The sequence below is a fragment of the Petaurus breviceps genome, unplaced genomic scaffold, assembly GCF_028583685.1.
Source record: "Petaurus breviceps papuanus isolate PSGF00001 unplaced genomic scaffold, PetGlider_PUasm1.0 90503, whole genome shotgun sequence".
Taxonomy (NCBI): Eukaryota; Metazoa; Chordata; class Mammalia; order Diprotodontia; family Petauridae; genus Petaurus; species Petaurus breviceps.
In genome coordinates, this window is record NW_027187265.1 from 922,688 (window position 1) to 942,641 (window position 19,954).

Genomic DNA, 19,954 nt, shown 5'->3' on the forward strand with positions numbered 1-19,954 from the left:
TAGTATGAACAGTGCCTACAAAACATTCCCCATCCATAATGTGGGGTGCACTCTCCCACAAATATATACAGTAGCTCATACCTAAAGTACTATAGGTCCCATAATGCCTTCTCAAATACCACCCCTCAAACCCCTGCACAGAATCTTTGCTGGGAAGGTCTTTCAGCTGGGGTCCCTGGTTCTGCTCCTTTCCATATCTCAGCGTTAGGGCTATAGTTATCCTTTGAACCCACAGTCAACTCTCGTTATATGCTACAAAACTGTTCCCTGTCCCTTAATGCCTCAATTGCCTCTCTCTTTCCATGTCTCTCTGGAGAGTATGTGTCTCTGCTTCTTCCTGAATGTGGTGTTCCTACTGCTTAAGTAACTCCACTGAGAGATGCCATGTTTGATGATGAGAGAAAAATCTCCTTCTCTGCTGCCTTTTGGTATAGGTGTAGGAGCCACACTCCGTGTAGCTGCTCCTGCCCCAACTAGACCTTGACTGCTTCCAAGGCTCCAGGCTGGCAGGGCTTTGGCTAATTTTTAAGCAGCCAATGAAAAACTGCCCTTCTAATTCCATCAGGGAAATTTCCATCATACTTCATAAAGGGATAATAGGGTGTAGACATTTCTTTGCACTTCGTTTACATATCAACAACTCGTTATTTCTGTTATAAGTAAGTGAATTAGGGGGAAAATGAAATCATTCCACACCCCCCCCACTCCGTTACATTTATTGTTGTTATTTCTGGCATTGAAAACTGATTGTTTTAAGGGAAATTTCTGGGGTTACAGCATCATAGATTTAGAATTGGAAGGGACCTGAATGTCACCTAGTCCGACTCCCTCATTTTACAGATGACTACAGTGAGTCCAGAGAAGCTAAATGGCTTAGCCAAAATCATAAAAGTAGGCAGGAGCAGAACTGGAATTTGAACTCAGGTCCTATTACTCCACATCCAGCAACTCTTCCCATTATACTATGCTATCTCCCTAGGCACAGGGGAGGGAGTAGATCTTACAAGGTTATATCACTTTGATGGCTGAGTGCCCTTCCAAGTCAAGTACAGAAAGGGAAAAATCAGACCACAGAATCAATTATAGGTCAGGCATGAGCTTAGTTCAGATGAGGAGACACGAAGGGCATACCTGGCTGAATGTGACAGACTCTGGGGAGCTAAGTTGAGTGGACCAAGGAGAAGGCAAGTTCAGATGCTGCTTGTTCAGATGCAGTTTGTTTAGATGTGAGCAGCCAGAGGTGAGGGCAGTCTTGCTAGAGGCAGGAGGATGGACTAAATGACTTATTGAGGTTCCTTCCAGGATGTTTTTCTGTGCCAGTCTGTTGTGATGATTCCTCAATGATACTTCTAATATAGAACCTGGACAAGGGCTTTAGGCAGATGGTAGTAATTATCTAGACCATAGGGCAAGGATCCAGGTTGTTAGGGCTCTGTTTATACTACAAGCTTGGAAGCCTCATGTATGTAGAATCTTTCTGGAGAAAGTGGCGTGAAGCAAGATCTAACCATTTCAAAAGGGTGTGGAAATGCCTTAGAAAGGCTTAGATCCCTTTAGGCTGGTATAAACCAACAAATGAATTTCCCTCCTTCAGTACATCCTCTAGTTTTTATTGAGCACCTCCTGCACTCACATTTTCTGTGACAAGGGGGATACAAAGAAATAGAAAACATTTTCCTTGCTTTGGAATAATTGCTGGCATTTATATAGTGTCTTTAAAATTTGCAAAGCATATCCCCCCATTGTTTCATTTGATCCTCAAAATCATCCTGTGAGGAAAGTGCTACAGATATCATTATTCCCATTTTACAGATGAATAAAACTGAAGCTGAAAGAAGTTAGATGACTTACCCAAGGTCACGACCAGTAAATCTCTGAAGTGGGATTTTAACCCAAGTCTTCCTGACTTGAGGTCTAGCATTCGAGCTACCACCAATCCTGTTGGAGAGAAAAGGCTAAAACATCAAGGGCCAAACTATGTGGTATAGACCAAGTAGTAGAAGGTCAGAGAATAAAAAGATCCAAGTGGGCTTTCACAGTCAGAGACCTCAGCCTCAAGGGCAATAATGTGTCCTCTACCCTTATCCTGTATTACAGGAGAAAATGTTATGGAAGTGATGGAAATAAGCAAAGCTCAGAAGAGGTTTCCTTTGTCACTTCCCATATCATCTCCAAGTTTCCTCCTAGTTTGAACAGTCTCTAAGTCCTTCTTGGAGAAGGAGAGACTTGAATTTGACCTTGGAGAATGAAGAGGATCTGCACTGGAAGAATTTGGTCAGGGCATTTCAAGTTTGGAATGGGGTTGGGGGTACAGGAGCAAAGATGTGCTGTGAAGGGCAGAAGAGAGTCAACAGGGAAAGGTCTGTCCTGGAGAGCAGAGGAAAGAGTTGGCAAAGTAAAGTGGGACCAGTCTATAAAGGGCTTTGAATGTTAGATTGAGGAGTCTGGGCTTTATGCTGCTGTTGCATCAATTGAGGCTATGAGGATGTGCAAGAAGTTAGTGGTAGTGAGAACAGAGAGATGGCCACCCCCACATGCCCTTTTATGTAGCTAACCTCTCTCTCTTTTTTTTTTAAGCAATAGGGGTTAAGTAACTTGCTCAAGGTTACACGGCCAGTTATTTCTGTGTGTGGTGCTAAGTGTCTGAGCCCGGATTTGATCCCCAGGTCAGCCCGACTCTTGGGCTAATCTCTTTAAGAAAAGTGAAGAGGCTCTTTTGATTAGGGACTTGAATTTTAGGCAGTGGAGATTGCACCTCCTGTCTTAGGCAGAGGGAAGAGTTGGACATGGGGGAAGAAGATCAAGCAGCCACGCCCTCTACAGGGGAAGGGCCAAAAAGGAGTAATTATTGATCTCTTATAATTCTGCTTCTGAGATGACAGGATTATAGATCTAGAACTTGATGGGACCGTACAGACAAGCCAAGGCAACAAGCGTGAAATGTCAACCAGGAGCTGGGCACTGTGCTAAGCACTGGGTATATAAAATAAGGCTCTTGAATAGCTCGCCCTGTAATGGAGAAGACAAACACAAAATATATGCAGGATAAACTGGGGGGTAGTCTTAGAGAGCAGGTATGAAGATTAAGGAGGACTAGGAAAGGCTTCTTTTATAAGCTGGGCCTTTGACTGAGGCTTGAAGGAAGCCAGGAGGTGGAGGTGAGAAGGGAGAGAATTCCAGGCATGGGGGAAAACCCGGGAAAATTTCCAAAGTGGGAAGATAGAGTGTCTTGTGCAAAGACCACACTGTATTGTATGCTATGTGGAGGGCAATAAGGTATAAGAAGATCGGAAAGGTAGGTATTATTAAGGGCCCAGCTTATGGACAACCAATACAATCCTCTCATTTTATAATGAGGGAGCAAAGGCCCAGAGAGGATAAATGCCCAGGGTGACACAGGTAGTAAGCAGCCAAGTCAAGAGTTGAATCTAGGCCTGCTGACTCCTGAACCAGTGATCTATCCACTGTATCACAGATACCCTTGGCTTGGTGTTAGAGGAAGCCTCTGGGTACCACCATGGGTTCCATTTACTCTAGGTAGGATCTACTTTCCTCTGACTTTTTCTTTTTTCTTTCCTGTTCAGGGTCCCCCTGGGCCTCATGGAAACCCTGGTCCTCCTGGCCCCCCTGGTGCAAAGGTAGGTATTTGTTGCCTGGTAGATCTGATTATTCCCTTCATCAAGGGGGAGGGAATGGAAAGGGTCCATCTAGGCCAGGGCAGTCAGGCTTTGCCAGCACTGGGCCACACAATCCAAAGTTCATTTTGTGAAAGCTGCAGGAATCATTTACAATTGGTCCAAATCTGTCAGGATGACCCCCTAGTGACAGACACATGATTTAGACCTACTAAGTCATGTGTGTCATATGTTAATTAGTAAGTTAATTAGATGAAATTTTTGTTTTTGTTAAAAGAAAATCTCGTGTGGGTGGAACCACCAGCTGGCCCAGGTGAACTATGTTTGAGTTGCAAGCCGTATACTTTATGTCCAGGGCAGAGGGTAGGAGTTCTTAACTTGGGTCTGTGAACTTAAAAAATTAAAAAATATATATGATATACATATGTATATATAAACCATATAATTGGTTTCAATGTAATTGGTTTTCTTTGTAATTTCTGTTATATTTTATGCATTTAAAAGCAGCATCCTGAGAAGGGTTCTCCAGGCTTTACCAGACTGCCAGAAGGGTTCATGACACAAAAAAGGTTAAGAACCCCTGGCAACCTGTCAGGAGCTGGGACACAGGGGGTAGGCCCTGGAAAAACTGGTCCTTTGGTTTGGAATTTAGTTGTGAGTCAGAGTCATAGATTTAGATGGGACTTTGAAGACCAATGTTCCTGATTTACACAGCTCATGTGGATTGGAACCTGACGCTTCCTGACTTCCTGACTTTAAGTCCCATGCCCTGTGTACTATGTCAGGCTTGTCTTGGTTAAAATTGCCTCTCTCTGGAGCAATGTGCTGTCCCTCGTCGGTAATGTGGCAGTCTTCAAGGGGTTGCTGTACCAATGGTAGTCTGAACTTTGGGATCACCCAGTAACCTTTGTTAAGGACTTGCGATGTTCTAGGTACTGTCCTAAGCCCAGAATAAAAAGAAGGGCAAAGGACAACCTCTGCTTCCAAGGAACTCACAGTCTAATGGGAAAGGGCTCAGTGACCTGAATCTGCAGTCCCCAGTGAGAGGCCTGTTGTTACCAGCAGTTTTCCTGGCTATCTGTGGGTAGGGCCTTCCATCTGGATTGGGGGCCAACATTCTACTTGGTTGCATCAGCTACAACTGATTATCACAGACCTTGGCTAGTCTACCAACTCCTGCTCTGAGGTATTGTTGCCTTTTGAAGCAGATATCTGATGCTCTCTGTGCCGTACGACATCTCTGGTAGCACCTGTTATGACTGGAGTCGGGGTGGGGATGGCAGCTAATGGCAGCTGGGCATTTTGTAGGGGCTAGAGGAGAAAGATCATTTAGTTTGGGGCCAGGATACTTTGCAGTATCCAGGGAGGTTCTACATGGTATTGCCACCTTGGGAACTGAACTGATGCCCCCTCCAGTTTGAAAAGAAATCAGCTTCTCTGAGCTGTGGCATCTGCTTTGAATTGGAAATGCACAGGGAAGGTTTTCCCAGGGAATATTACATCCCGGTGTAACCCACTGTGGCCTCATCACTACTTTCCAGGTCACGTTTGGAGGCTAAACCTAGTCGTTTCTGGTCCTTTAAAATGAGAAAGGCACAGGAATGTACACAGCTATAGCCACCCAGAGTTATGAGCTGAATGTCAGGGGCCAGAGTGCGTTCTCTCTCTGTCTTTCTGTCTCTCATCCCTCTCCCCCCTTTTTCTCTTTTCTCCCTTCCCCCTCTCTCCCTTCTCTCTCTTTCTCTCTCCTTCCTCCTTTTTTTTTAAATTTTTCTTTGTCTCTGTCTCCTTCTCTTTCCTTCCCTCCTCCCTCTTCTCCCTTCTCTCTCTCCTCCTCCACCTCTCTCCTCCCTCTCCCCTTTCCTCCCTCTCTTATCTCTTCTTTCCTCCTCCCTCTTCCCCATCCCGTTGGCTGTGCTGCTTCCAGATTACCAATGGAAGGGAAAGACCCAGCTGACTCACTTGGAGAGCTTCTCTTCCTGTCTGATCTACAGAGAGGGGCTTCAGGGATCTCTTGTTTTTGGATGGGCAGGTGAACAAGTGGAGTTTTTTGCTTCAAATTCTGCTTTTCGCTTTTGTGTTTTCTTGAACTCAGATTTCCTGGCCACATTTTGGAATGAGATAAAACTGTGCCATGTTTAGAAAGGAAAAAGAATGTTTTGTCTTCAACTCTGGAGGTATCTGGGTCTGGCTTAGTGTAGTGGAAGGGCACTTTGTTTGAAAGTAGGGAACTGGTTCAAATCCTATCTAAATTGATGACTATGGGCATATCACTCAAGAATCAGTGTGAAAAAGAACATTGGATTTGGAAATAAAGGGCCTGAGTCAAAATCCTTATTAATTATATTACCTTGGCAAGCCCCCTCAATTTCCTTATCTGTTATATGTGGGTAGGACTAGATGATCCCAAAGGTACCTTTCACTTCTGAAATTCTCTAGTCTTATCATGTTGTCCATCCCAGGAATCATGAGAGGCCCTTGGTTCATACAGACTTAATGACTATTAGAGCTGGAAGGGACTTTGAGAAATCATCAAGAATGGCCACCCTTCCCATTCAAAGAAGAATTTGAGATCCAGCGAGGGAAAGCAACTTAAACCAAGATTCTTCAGCCAGTAAATTGAGTGGCTGACATGAACCTCTAGGTGTGCTGGCAGCCCTCTTTGCCTTATACCACTCCTTTCTTAGCATGCACCATCCATACTCTTGTATTCTTCCATTTTAAAGACTGAATATTAAATTTAGGTGGGGGTGGGTGGGAGAGTGAAAAGGTGTGTTTTATATCTATTTACAGCTAAACTTGGTGTCTATCAAGAAGGGATATGCCTAGAGGCAGGAGGATGGATGGTATGATATGTGTTACTCCTGGTGGGAGCATCGTAAGATTGGGAGCTTGAAGCAGCATTGGAGATCATTTAATTCTGTCACCTCATGCTGGAAATGAGAAAATGGAGGCCTAGAAGAGGAAACTGACTTGCCTAAGGTTCTTGCAAGCAGGATTTGAACACAGGTCCTCTAACTTGAGAACCAGTGTTTTTTCTACTGTACCATGCTAGTAAATCTAGAGTTTTCTTCTTGAAGACCTTCCTTCAGCTATTGCTCTCCAAGGCTTGTTTCCACAGCCAGAGATTCCCCAATTGCTACACCCTCCTCCCCCGCTTCCTCCTCCCCCACCCAGCTGTGCACTTCTCCTCATCCGATGATGCCACTCACTTGGGCCCGTGACCTACAGCCTCACCAACACTGGCAGACCCTCTCTGCCTCACCCCACCAGCATATGTGGCTGATGGGGGAAGCCAAGACAAGACTGGCAGCCACTCAGCAATCAATTTTGGAAAGTAGCTGGCTGGGGTGGTGGGGGAGGCGGGGAAAAGGGTGGGTGGGGTCCAACTGGGGAATTGCTGCTAATAGCTGAAAGTGAGTCCAAATGGCCCAGCTTACAGTCCTGTGCCTGTGTACTTTGGACTGCCAGGCAAGAAGACTTCAGTCCTTTATGATTTTTAATAGATAAGGGTGCGGATTCTGGGAACAAAAGCGTAGGAGGTGTTTCTCCCACTGGGGCCGTGTCTCAAGCCAAAAGGAGCCATGTTATTCTCCTGCTGGGGTCAGCCCTTTACCGATGAACTTAGCCTTAACAAGCATAGCTTACATTGATGTGGTTTACAAAGCATTAGGCAGGCATCATTTCATGTATTCTTCATAATGGCCCTGTCTGAGAGAGAGAGAGATGTCTTTCTTTCCTTTTTACAGATAAGGAAATTCAGAAGGGTTAAATATGACCCAAGGCCCCACTCAGTCTTCATTAGCCCAGCAGGACCAGAATTTGAGCTTAGCTAAAGGTGTAACTGGGATTCAAATCCAAGTCTTTTGTCTCCAAATGAAGTGTTTTTTTTTTCTTTTAAACCCTGCCTCCATATTAAGAGACTTAGATTCTGGCTTAAGGGCTAACAAGTCATGACAATTTGCCCTTTGCTCCCTCAGCTGTTCCCGGCCTATAACTTGGGGAAGGAGGGCTAAAGCTACCCTGGATTGGAAGAAAAAGCTCAGAAGATGGGCTGATGAGCATAACTGAACCTGCATGACTAGGGCACACTCTATAGTCCCAAACCGCCTAGTAGAACTTAGCTGCAGAGGCATATCTGGAGCCGTGGAAGTCACCTGGGGTGAGCATCAGTACTGATGGCACCCAGCAGACATCCATGATCCATCACTGTGGCAATGAGTGGGAGCCTTCCAGCAGGGTGCTGGGGCTTGGGGCGAAGAGCTTTGAGGACTTTCTGAGGAAGGGATGTGGTTAGATTTTGATGGGGAGTCACAGCCCACCATGCATGCATGCACTGGGAGGCGTCATGGCCACATCCATGGGGAGCCACAGCTTTGATGGAAGAGACATGGTCCCTCCTCTTGGTGGGGTGGGCACCTGCTCTATGGCAAAGAGGAAACTCCCACTCTTATGGGGGAAGCATGGCCAGGGAGGAAGCAGTGGAAAGAACACTAGTTTTAGATTTAGAGCGCCAACATTTCAAAGCTGGTGTGATCCATGGCAAGCTAACTTCACCACCCAAGGCCTTGGTTTCCTTTTCTATACATCAGATGTGTATATTGGGGATAGAGTTGGACTAGACACTAGAATATTGCTAAGGTTCTTTCCAAATTTAGGGGTTGAATTCCCTGCAAGCCCATCCTCTTGCAAGCTCCCCTTGGGTGTCCTTCAGTCCAACCCTCACCCCAATCCCATGCAATCATTTAAGCTTCCTGGGCCTCAGTTTACTCATCTGTAAAAGGATATATGTGTGTAATATGGTCTTCACAGGGCTGTTGCAGGGATGGTACTTTGTAACTCTCTAGGACACTATGTAAATGTGAATTATTGTTAGAGTGATTTCTCTTCTTAGCTCAGGTGGTTTAGTCTAGATTTGGTAAATGTCCCCTGAGCCTTGGCTGAGCCATAGAAATAGGCTTGATTAGTCTCAGACGCTGTGAGAGGAGGAGAGGACGTTGGTGTTGCCCTAGGTTTCCTACTCTTTTGGTGGAGGGGGCAGTGAGCTTTTGGTAACCCTCTAGGTATCTGCAGAGATGGCTCATTTTCAACTCAGGTTCCTAGGGGATCAGCTACCTAATGTGGATTTGCTTTGAGGATTTTGTAATCTGGTCTGATCTGATCCTCCCTGGTCGTTACATGTTAGTGCTGCCATTTTATTCCAGAAGGCATATTGTCTTTTTTTGTATAAATGATAGTTGGGAAGACTACCATCCAAATGGTTTTGGATCCAGTTTATTTGACCTGGATGGGAGGAGGGAAGGACTTTTTCTAAAGCACAAGAACAATAGAACAGATATCATTAAGTACCTCCAACGTGCATATTAGATATTGAGTTAAATAAAACACGGTCTCTGCTGTCAAGGAGCTTTTGGAAAAATGAAATTACTTGACCTCTCTAAGCCTCAGTTTCCCCTTTTGAAAATAAAGAAGAGGTTGAACTAATTGATGCTTAAGATCTCTTCCTTAGCTCTAAGTCTTTCCATTCTGAGGATCTTTTTGGCTCTGACATTCTGTAACTTGATATCTCCTTTGCTTTCCTAGAGTTTATAGAAATCTATTTAGTGTCATTGTGTTTGATTTCATACCTCAGAATTGTGTTCCATAGTTCTTTTCTTCCAAGGGCTCTTTTCAAGCGCCCCATTCCTTTCCCATTCATCCCCCTTTTGAGATACCAAAGAACTGTAGAGCCCATATTTCTACTTTGTACTATTGTCATACTGAGTGACTGACTAGCAGTTTGGAGGGAGATGTTCCTCAGGCAGTTTGACAACTCCACAGAAAGAGCACTTTCATCTTGGACTGAGGATGAGTTGACCCAGCCCCAATTTTCTGATCATGGAAGGTACTACCTGGCATTGCTGCTACTTTTCTGATCTCCTAGCAAACAAAATGATTTCAGACCTGCAGGGTTTTCTTGCTATATCCCGATATAGGGTCTTGAGGGAGCTGTCTTTCTCTCCCAGACTGTTTCCCAAAGTGCAACCCAATTTCCTAGTCCATACTAGGAGAGAGGAGGGGGAATTTCTGTGTTTCATTGGGAATTGTGGTTTGGCACTGCCAGTAGTGGAGATGGAAAACTTTAGCACTGGGCAGTGAACTAGAAGACAACGGTTTAGAATAGACGGGTCTCTGGTCTTGACTTGGGATAGATTAGGGTGTTATGCCCAGTGCTGGTGGAAAGGGAGTTACATTGGAGGTGGGTAAGTAAGGGATCCTCTGGCTACCTGGGCAGACCCTCTGGAGGATCCAGGAAAAAGGATGCCCTTGAAGTAGGGCCTCAGCCTGATAAGGGCTGTGTGCATGGGGAGATTAGGTGCATGACTTCATTTACTATTTGGCAGTCTTTGCCGGCCTTCATTCACAATTTGCCCTGATACATCTGTAATGAATCAGTGGTGTTCCATGCCGCTAGCCGCCAAGAACATGTTCCCCTGCTGGAGAAAGCTGGAAGGAATGGAGAAAATAGACTGGAGGGCTGGGCTAGAGAAAAGGATGAGGGAGGAGGGAGGGTTGTTGAGGTTCAGGGAGGAGGGGGATGACTCAAGAAGATTCTACTGCTTGCCTCAGGAAGTGGCATTCCTTCTGAGATCTGCCTCATTACCTCAGAGCTGGAAGAGCCTTTGAACCAAATGGCCCTTGGGCCGAGCTCTGCTGAGCACTCTTTGATGCCGCTGGAGATGCACAAAGTTCATTAGTGGTGGCCACATACCCTGCTGGCAGCAGAGAGGGCTTGGTAATACCAGGCCTTAAGGGATTCTGGACTCAGAGGCCTTTTAAAGGAGGTTCTAAGGGAAAGGGCCTGGTTCAAGTCTGGGCGCAGTGATTGTTCCTGAGGCCAGGGTCTCTCTCATGCAAACAGGTATTTCTGGTAGCTCCAACCTTCCTGCAGCCTTTCCCTCTCCTGTGGTGCCCTTTTCTCCTCTCCTTGGGACCTAGAGCCTTCATGCTCTTTTGCCTCTTGCCCTATCTCAGGGAAAGCTTTGGCATATGCTCCTATTGAGTTGCCCCTGACAGGTAGGACAATGTAGCATGTTTCTTTCCCCAGGTGCATTCACATGAGAGGATGAAATGAATCTCTAATGACAGAATTTCAAGAGACACCTGGGGGAAGCATGTTGGAGGAACAGAACAAGCGTGTATGTTCTTAAAGTGCAATGTGATTACTCTTTAGTAATAGTAATCATGGGTTTGGGATCTGAAAGGTCTAGCCCATGTACTCCAACCCTCTCATTCTGACCATAAAAATAAAGTCATCTGCCTTAGGTCATCTATGTAGTAAATAACAGACCTAGGATTCTTCTTATTCTTATTACTAGTCATAGAGAGCCTACAGGACTGATCCAAATTCACTTGGCTATTAAGTGGTGGAAAGGACTACCTCCAACTTGGCTCTTCTGGTGCTAAGCTTAGTGCGTTTCCTTCCGCACTGTGCCTATCACAAGACTACTGGGGACCTTTTCTCCAATGCTCCCCATTGCTTGCAGTGCTTTCCTTTTGTCTGGTCTCTCTTCCTTCCCCGTGTCCTACTCTTTTCCTGCCCTGCATATACCTTTGAAACACTCATTGGTATGGCTCCTTGGCATGCCCTCTTGGGACTAAGATCCTAGTGGCCTAGAAAATCCTCCCTTAGCTGGTAAGGAGAGGATGTGTGTGTGGGGAGAATCTGGCATCCTTTTTTGGCCATTAATAAATCTTCAGTAGCACAGGGGCAAACTCAGAGATGTGGACATAAAAGGCTTTGAAACTATTGGTGGAAACAGCCAACAAGACCAGAATTTTGGGGGTGGGGGTGGGGGGCAGAATGCAGTTTAAGGTTATGGAGCAGAAGGATCCAAAATGCCAAGGTTCAGTAGAAACAAGTAACCTGGAATGAATCAGTGTAAAAGGCCTGGGAGTTAATAGGAACTGGGAAATGAGGTTTGGGCCCGTAACCTGATCCAGTCATAGCCAAAGGAAGGTGCAGCTCCAGGGGAGGGAAAGAGGGGAGTGATAGAGAGTCAGGCTGGAGAGTCAGGGAGAGAAGGGGTAGTAAGTTTAGAGAATTTGTATCAGGGGAGGATGGAGAGATACTTTTTACTTCCCTTAGGGTACTGTGGGAAGAACATCTGGTATCCTGCATTCGTTTCTGGGCATCTCATTACTAGAAACACATCTGGAGGGAGGACCAAATGGAGGGAACTCTCAGGACACCTGGGTTCTATTCCTGGCTCTGCCACTAACCAGTTGTGTGATCTTGGATAAAATCCCTTCTGATCTCTGGACCTCAGTTTCTTTATCTGCAACATAAAGATATCAGATTAGATAGTCCTTCAAGCTCTGGCATTCTCTAATTTTCTAAGAGTAAATGATAACTAACATTTATAGAGCATTTTAACCTTCATAAAGCACTTTATAGATAACTCTGTGAGTTAGGCACTATTATTATCTCCATTTTGTAAATGAGAAAAACGAAGTTAACAAAGGTTATATGACTTGCTCATGGTCACACAGCCAAGTAAGTATCTGAGGTAGGATTTGAGCTCATATCTGAATGAGTCTAACACTCTATCCACTGAACTGTTGAGATGAGAAGTTAGAGTGGCTGAGCTGAGAAGGAGGAAAAGAAACCATTGTAATATTCTTGGCTTGGGATGAAGTGGAGAAGGCTGGACAATAAAATCAAATCTTTTCGAAATCTTTTGTTTTTACATCATGTGAGTTTTTCATTGTATCTCTCCTCCCTCCCTAGAGAGCCATCCCTTATGACAAAGAATAAAAAAGTGTGTGTGTGGGGGGGGAGAGTGGAGGAAACATTTCATCAGTCAGTCAGCAAGTATTTATTAAGCAATTACTATATGCCAGCTCTTTCCTCAAGTAGCTTGCATCAAAGGAGTCTAACATTCCATGTTTAGATAAGGGATTAATATTAATTAATTAATAAGGGATTCCCCATCCCTTATCTCCACCTTTGCAATAAAGGGTAGAATTGTACTTTCTTGTATGTCTTCTCTGGGGCTTGGCTGTTAGGATTGCACAGCATTCCTTTTTTCTTTCCTTTTTTGTGGGGGGAGACAATTGGGGTTAAGTGACTTGCCCAAGGTCACACAGCCAGCAAGTGTCTGAGGCCGGATATGAACTCAGGTTCTCTTGACACTACCAAAGTGCTGTCACAATTTTGATGGATATGAAGGTTTTCTTTTTGTTAGTGACCTTTCTTTGGAGTATGAGTCTAGGACATAGGCAAGCATCTTTGGGTCAAAGGATATAGTCACTTAAAAAATAAGTTTTTATTGATGTCTTTTTTTTTTTAACATTACCATACTTTTCCCTAGCATTCTTCCCCTTTTCCCTCCTAGAGAGCTATCCCATGTGACAAATAGTACTTTGAAAAACAAATAAAAAAGAAGAGGAAAAATGAACATAATTTATCAATATGTAGAAAAAGTCTGAAAATATATGTAATGTACAACATTTGTAGACCTCCAAACCTCTACAGAGGGGAGGGGTGGGAGTGTCTTCTAACATGTCCCCTTTCAAATCATGCTTGATCTTTATAATTTTGTTTCATTCACAGCTGGTTTTTTTTTTTTTTGCTTTTTGGAGGGGGAAGGCAGGGCAGTTGGGGTTAAGTGACTTGCCCAAGGTCACATGGCTAGTAAGTGTTAAGGGTCAGAGACCAGATTTGAACTCAGGTCCTCCTGACTCCAGGGCCAGTGCTCTATTCACTGAGCCACCTAGCCACCTTTACTTCTGATTTTTGAATGTGGTTGCTCTTTCCATTTGCATTGTTGTAGCCATTGTGTGGGGCAGAGGATGGAGTGCTGGGTTCAGAGTTAGGAAGATCTGAGTTCAAATCTAACCTTAGACACTAGCTGTGTGACCCTAGGCAAGTCACTTAACCCCTATTTGCTTCATCTCCTCATCTGTAAAATGGGGACACACTGGAGAAAAATGGAAAACCTCTCCAGTATCTTTGCCAAGAAAACTTTATGGACAAGTCCATTGGATATGACTGAACAACAACAAAGTCACTGTGTATACTATTTCTGTCTGCTTGCTTCACTTTGCATCAGTTCATGTAAGTCTTAAATGCTTCTCTGTATTCATCACATTCATCATTTCTTATAGCAGAGTAATATTCTATTGCATTCATGTACCATGCATGGTAGGTTTAGCCAACCCCAGTTAATGGGCAGCTAACTCACTTCCAATTCTTTGCTATCACAAAAGTGCTGCTATAAAAATTTTGGTGTATGTGGGGGATATAGGGGTAGGGAGGGAGGAGGGATTTTCTTCTCAATGGCTTCCTTGAGGTATAATCCCTGGGAGCATAAAGGGAATCTCTGAGTCAAAAAGGTGATATTTTATTCACTCTCTTTACATAATTCCAAATTGTTTTCCAGAATGGTCATATTGGTTCACAGCTCCACCAAAAATGTACCAGCATGCCTATTTTCCTACAATTCCTCCATCATTGGCTATTTTCATCTTTTGTCATCTTTGCCAATTTGCAGGATGTGAGTTGTAACCTCAGGGTTGTTTTGATTAGCATTTCTCTCCTTAATGATTTGGAGCATACTTTCATGAGGTTATTAATAGTTTGCAGTTTTTCTTTTGAAAACTATTCATATCCTTTGATGACATATCTATTGGGGAATGGCTTTTGGTCGTGTGTGTGCAAATAAACAAATAAATAAATAAATGTATACACATATATAATGCACATGTATAAACTTACACATATATGTATACATAATATGTGTATATTATATATATAATATTATATGTATTGGTTGTCTTAGATACCAAACTCTTATTAGAGAAATTTTATTTTTCCCATTCAACTACATCTCTTTTTGTCCTAGGTACTTTTTTGTGTGTGTAGAAGTTTTTCAGTTTCTGTAATCAAAGTTATCTATTTTATTGTTTGTAATTGATTTTTTCTTTAATTTGTTAATTAAATTAATTAATTAATCCTGTTATAATAATTAATATTATAATTAAGTTAATTTATCCTGCCCTTGACCCCTTAATTCTTTCCCAGGATATCTCCCCTGCACTAGTTGCTCTCTCCTCTTTTCTATATCTTGACCCCTTAGTGAACCAATTCAACCCTGCATTGTCCTTCTTTCTTGAATCCTAATTCTCTTAAAATTTCACTGATTATGCCCTGCCAAGCCTCTGCCTTGGATCCCTCTTACCATTCACCACCTTCCTATATACCATGCTGATGAACAAAGGTGGAGAAAATCACAGAACTATTCTGGCTGAGTCCATCACAAATTTGTTTTACAGCCTCAACTGGGCCCTTACTTCTGCTAGGCAATCCTTCTGTTCCTCCCTTATCAACTTATCCCACTCTCCACAGAGACTCCTACAGACCTTTTCATCCTCAGATCTCCCATGACTTCTCTCTTCCACCCCGAGGTGAGAACCCTGCGTCATATTTTACCAAAAAAAAATTTGAAGTCATTCTCTGTGAACTCTGTCTTCTTTCATCTTCCCCATCTCGTGTTACTCTTATCACTCACATGCCTTTTGGCACTCTCTCCTCCTTTACCCCTATCTCATGTGATGAAAGTGCCCTTACTTCTTAGCAAGGCTAACCCCTGTACCTGTTCACGTGATCTCATTTCCATCCCATCTCTTCCAAAAGACTGCCCTCTCTGTCATCGCCACTTTTTAGTTAATTTTCAGTCTCTCCCTCTTTACTGATCCATTCCTTACTGCCTACAAACATACCCACATTTCCCCCAGCCTCAAAAAACTCTCACTTGATCCTTCCATCCCCACTAACTTTTGTCCTATTTCTGCTCTCCCTTTTTGGCTAAACTCTTTGAAAAGGCTATCTGCAATAGGTTTCTCCACTTTCTCTCTTTTCACTCTTTTCTTTACCCCTTACAATCCAGAATCTGTCCCAATCATTCCACTGAACCTGCTCTCTTCCTCTCTCCCTCCCTCCCTCCCTTCCTCCCTCCCTCTCTCTCTCCCTTTCTCTCTCTCTCTCTCTCTCTCTCTCTCTCTCTCTCTCTCTCTCTCTTTCCCCCCTTCTCTTCAAAGTTACCAATGATCTCTTAGTTGGTAAATCTCTTAGTTGATAAATCCAATGGCCTTTTCTTACTCCTCCTTCTCCTTGACCTCTCTGCAGGCTTTGGTGCTGTTGGTCACACTCTCTTAAGTGATTCTCTCTTCTCTCTAGGTTTCTAGGATACCACTTTCCTGGTTCTCCTCCTACCTGTCTGACTATTTCTTCTCAGTCTCCTTGCTGGATCCTCACCCAGATCATACCTCCTAACTCTACATTAATGTCCCATATGGTTCTGTCCTGAGCCCTCTTCTCTTTTCCCTCTATTCGACTTCACTTGATGATATTGTCAGCTCCTGTGGGTTTGATTAGCTTCTCTGTGCTGATCACTTTCAAATCTGCCTTTACTTTAATCTTTTCTGACCTACAATCTCACATCTCTAACTACCTTTCAGACATCTTGAGCTGGATGTCCAATAGATGTCAAATTCAACATGTCCAAAACAGAATTCATTATTTCCCCCCTAAACCCTCCGTGACTCCTACCTTCCTTGTTACTATAAAGGACAACATTATCCTCCTGGTCCCACAGTTCTCTTCACTTCTCTCACCCTCCCCACCCCCGCCATTGCCAAGCTCTTGCCAAGGCCTATTGATTTCACTTTTGCAACTTCTCTGAACTACACCTCCTTCTCCCCCCCCTTTTTTTGGAGGGGCAATTGGGGTTAAGTGACTTGCCCAAGGTCACACAGTTAGTAAATGTTAAGTGTCTGAGGCTGGACTTGAACTCAGGTCTTCCCGACTCCAGGGCTGGTGCTCTATTCACTGCACCACCTAGCCACCCCTATCTTCTCTCCTCTGACATTTCCATCGCTCTGGTATAATCCCTTATGACCTTATACCTTGATTACTGCAGTGACCTGTTGTGATTCTTCCTGCTTCAAGTCTCTCCCCATTCCAATCTATCCTCTGTTCAGCCACTAAAATGATTTTCCTGGGGTGTAGTGTAAGGAGAACTGGCACCTCTGATGTGAAGGATTGCAGAGACCTTCTCAGGGCTGCTCACCTACCTTTGGTGTCTGCTTTCACCCCACTCTCACCTGTCTCTAAGAATCTATAGCATGCACACTGACCACACATTGGTAAAACGGTCCTGGTAGATGGGCCAAACCACGCTGAGGGTAATCAGTAGGCCTCAAACATGGCAGTGAGTTAGGAAGATGTCTACCCCAAGCATGTGAAGACTCCCTCCAGCCTAACGGGTAGATGAGAAGTGTGTTCCAATGGTCATGAAGGCGCTGAAGCAGATGTGTGGAGAGCCTAGAACTTAATCAGGCATCAAAGACATCAAGGTCACCCACTGCATCCTGAGCCATTGCCGGTTGTCTTGACTTGACTCAGGGAGAGAGAGCGATGCTCAAGAAAAGCCATCATCCGTGATAACATTTGGGCCTCTTTGGAAATGAAGGACAAACAACACAAAAGTGATTTTCCTAAAGCACAGATCTGATTGTGTTGCCCACACCTCTACTCACCATAAATCCCAGTGACTTCCTTTTGCCTCTAGGATCAATGACAAAATACTCCATTTGGCATTCAAAGCCCTGTATCATCCAGCCCCTTCCTAGCTTTTTGGTCTTCTAGCTCCTTCCTCCCCAACATCCTCTTCAATCCAGTAACACTGGCCCCCTGGCTGTTCCTTAAACTAGACACTCTCTCTCAGCTCCAGGCATTCTCTCTGGTTGTCCCTCATGCCTGGAATTCCTTCCCTCCTCACCTTTGCCTCTTGCCTTCCCTGGCTTCCTTTAAGTACCAGCTAAAATCCCACCTTCTGCAGGAAATCTTTATCAACCCCTCCTAATTACAGTGCCTTCCCTCTGTTAATTATTTCCTGTTTTTCCTGTATATAGTTTGCTTTTGAACATATTTATTTGCATGTTGACTTCCATTAGATTGTAAGTTTTTTGAAGGCAGGGATGGTCTTTTGCCTCTTTTTGTATCCCCACTTTTCAGCACAGCATCTGGCACATAGTAAGCATTTAATAAATGTTTGACTGACTAATTGATCCTATTCGTACTAAGGTATATGACCTGTTTCTCTTCCAAATTTTAGTAGTGTCATCTTTAATACTTAGCTCATGTATCCATTGAGACCGTTTTATGTAATATGGTGTAAGGTGTTGGTCTAAGCCTAATTTCTGCCAGAATGCTTTTCAGTTTTACTAGCAATTTTCATCAAATAGGGAGTTCTTTCCAAAGTAAATTATGATTTCTACGCTATTAAATACTGAGTTATTGAGTTCCATTATTTCTTATTCTCCCTTTTCTAGTCTGTTTTAAAACCAATACCAAATTATTTTTATGACTACTGCTTTATAGTATAGTTTGAGGTCTGGAGGTGCTATTCCCACTTTGTTCCTATATTTCCTATAATTTCCCTTGACTTTCTAGATATTTAATTTTTCCAAATGATTTTTATTATTTTTATAACATGCTATAATGTATTCTTTTGATATTTCTTATGACATTAAAAGTGTAAGTTAATTTTGGTAATATTGTCATTTTTCTTATATTGGCATGACCACTTGCACTGAATATTTCTCCAGGAATAGGAATACTCCATTCTAAATTTGTTTTTTTATTGCTTTAAGGAGTACTTTGTGCTTGGATCTATGCAGTTTTTTTGTGTTCTTTGGTAGATTGATTCCCAAATACTTTGTGCATTTTGTAGTTACTTGTAATGAGTTTTCTCTTTTTATTATTGCCTCTTGGATTTTGTTATATATAGAAATGCAGTTGATTTTGCAAGTTTATTTTGTAGCCTGCAACTTTGCTAAAGCCATTAATTGTCTCAATTAATACTTTTGTGGATTAACTAAGATTTTCTAAATATACCATCAACAAAAAGGACAGTTTTATCTCCTCTTTACCTATTTTTGTGCCTTTAATTTCTTTCTCTTGTCTTAGTGTTGCTGCTAGCATTTCCAGAACTATATAAGTAATAGTAAGGAGAATGAACAACTTTGCTTGACTCCTGTATTTATTGGAAAAAGTTCTAGTATATCCCTATTGCATATGGTGCTTGTTTTAATATAGTTACTTTCTTTGAATAATTCTAAATTATTTGAAAGTGAATTTTCATCCAGGAGGGTAAAGAATTTTAAAATCAAAGTGGGTATAGCTAAGGCCCAGTGGGTAATGCTACAGTAATAAGGATGGGTGTTATTTCAGGCTTGTTATCAGAAAAAAAAATCTTTATAATAAGGAAATTTTGGTATAGGTGGGTTTCCAAAGAGATTGTGGATAGTGTGTCCCTAGGATCACTTGAGATGAGCTGGGCACAACCAAAAGTGATGTCGCTAGGGAATGACCCTTACCTGATCCCCCTAAAGAAGTATCTGGCTCTGCCTTCATGCTTCCTGCTGTATGGTGCGTTTAATGTATTGTTGGAACATCCACCTCTTTTTGGACACTTGGCCAAAAAGTGAGGTTGTTTGATCTTATGTTTGTCCTCATCATTCACAGAGGTATTGGGTCAGTCTGTGGAGGGGTCCAGGCCTTCCCTTTCAACTCAGAGACTGACTGCTTATCTGCTTCTCAGCTCTGTGCTATTAATCAGTAGCATAATATCTGAATTCTTAGAATCTGGACCCTGTTAATTGACAAATAATTTAAAGACAATTGATCAGTAAGCATTATGTGTTAGGCACCAAGCTAGGCACTGGTGATACAAAGATAAAAACAGAGCTTGCATTCTATAGGGAGAAACAGGTATATACACACAGGTACATTCACATGCTATCTACATAGATATCCATACAGATATATACATACATGTAATGTACACAAGTATATACACATGTTTATATATAAGGGGCAGCTAGGTGACACAGTGGATATAGTGCCAGGCAAGGAGTTAGGAAGGCTTATTTTCCTGATTTCAAATCTGGCTTCAGATACTAACTGTGTGACCCTGGGCAAGTCACTTAACCCTGTTTGCATCAGTTTCCTCATCTATAAAATGAACTGGAGAAGGAAATGGTAAATCACTTCAGTATCTTTGGGAAGAAAATCCCAAGTGGGATCATAAGGAGACAGACATGATTGAAAAATGATTGAACACCACCACCACACATGCATGTATATATGTTATATGTATATATACACATAAATATATCCATGTATTTGGATATACACATACATGTATGTACACAGAAAATAAATTCAGGGCAATTTGGGGGAATAAAGAAGTGTTAGAGAATAAAGGGTGCTG

General features: G+C 43.0%; 1 protein-coding gene across 1 annotated transcript in view; it reads left to right on the plus strand.

The window, feature by feature from the left end:
- COL27A1 (collagen type XXVII alpha 1 chain) overlaps positions 1-19,954 on the plus strand; it is a 259,247-nt gene that overhangs the window by 36,679 nt on the left and 202,614 nt on the right. The window contains exon 5 of the mRNA XM_069062697.1: positions 3,585-3,638. Within this exon, the coding sequence (XP_068918798.1) occupies positions 3,585-3,638 (54 nt within the window). The remainder of the gene's footprint in view (positions 1-3,584; positions 3,639-19,954) is intronic.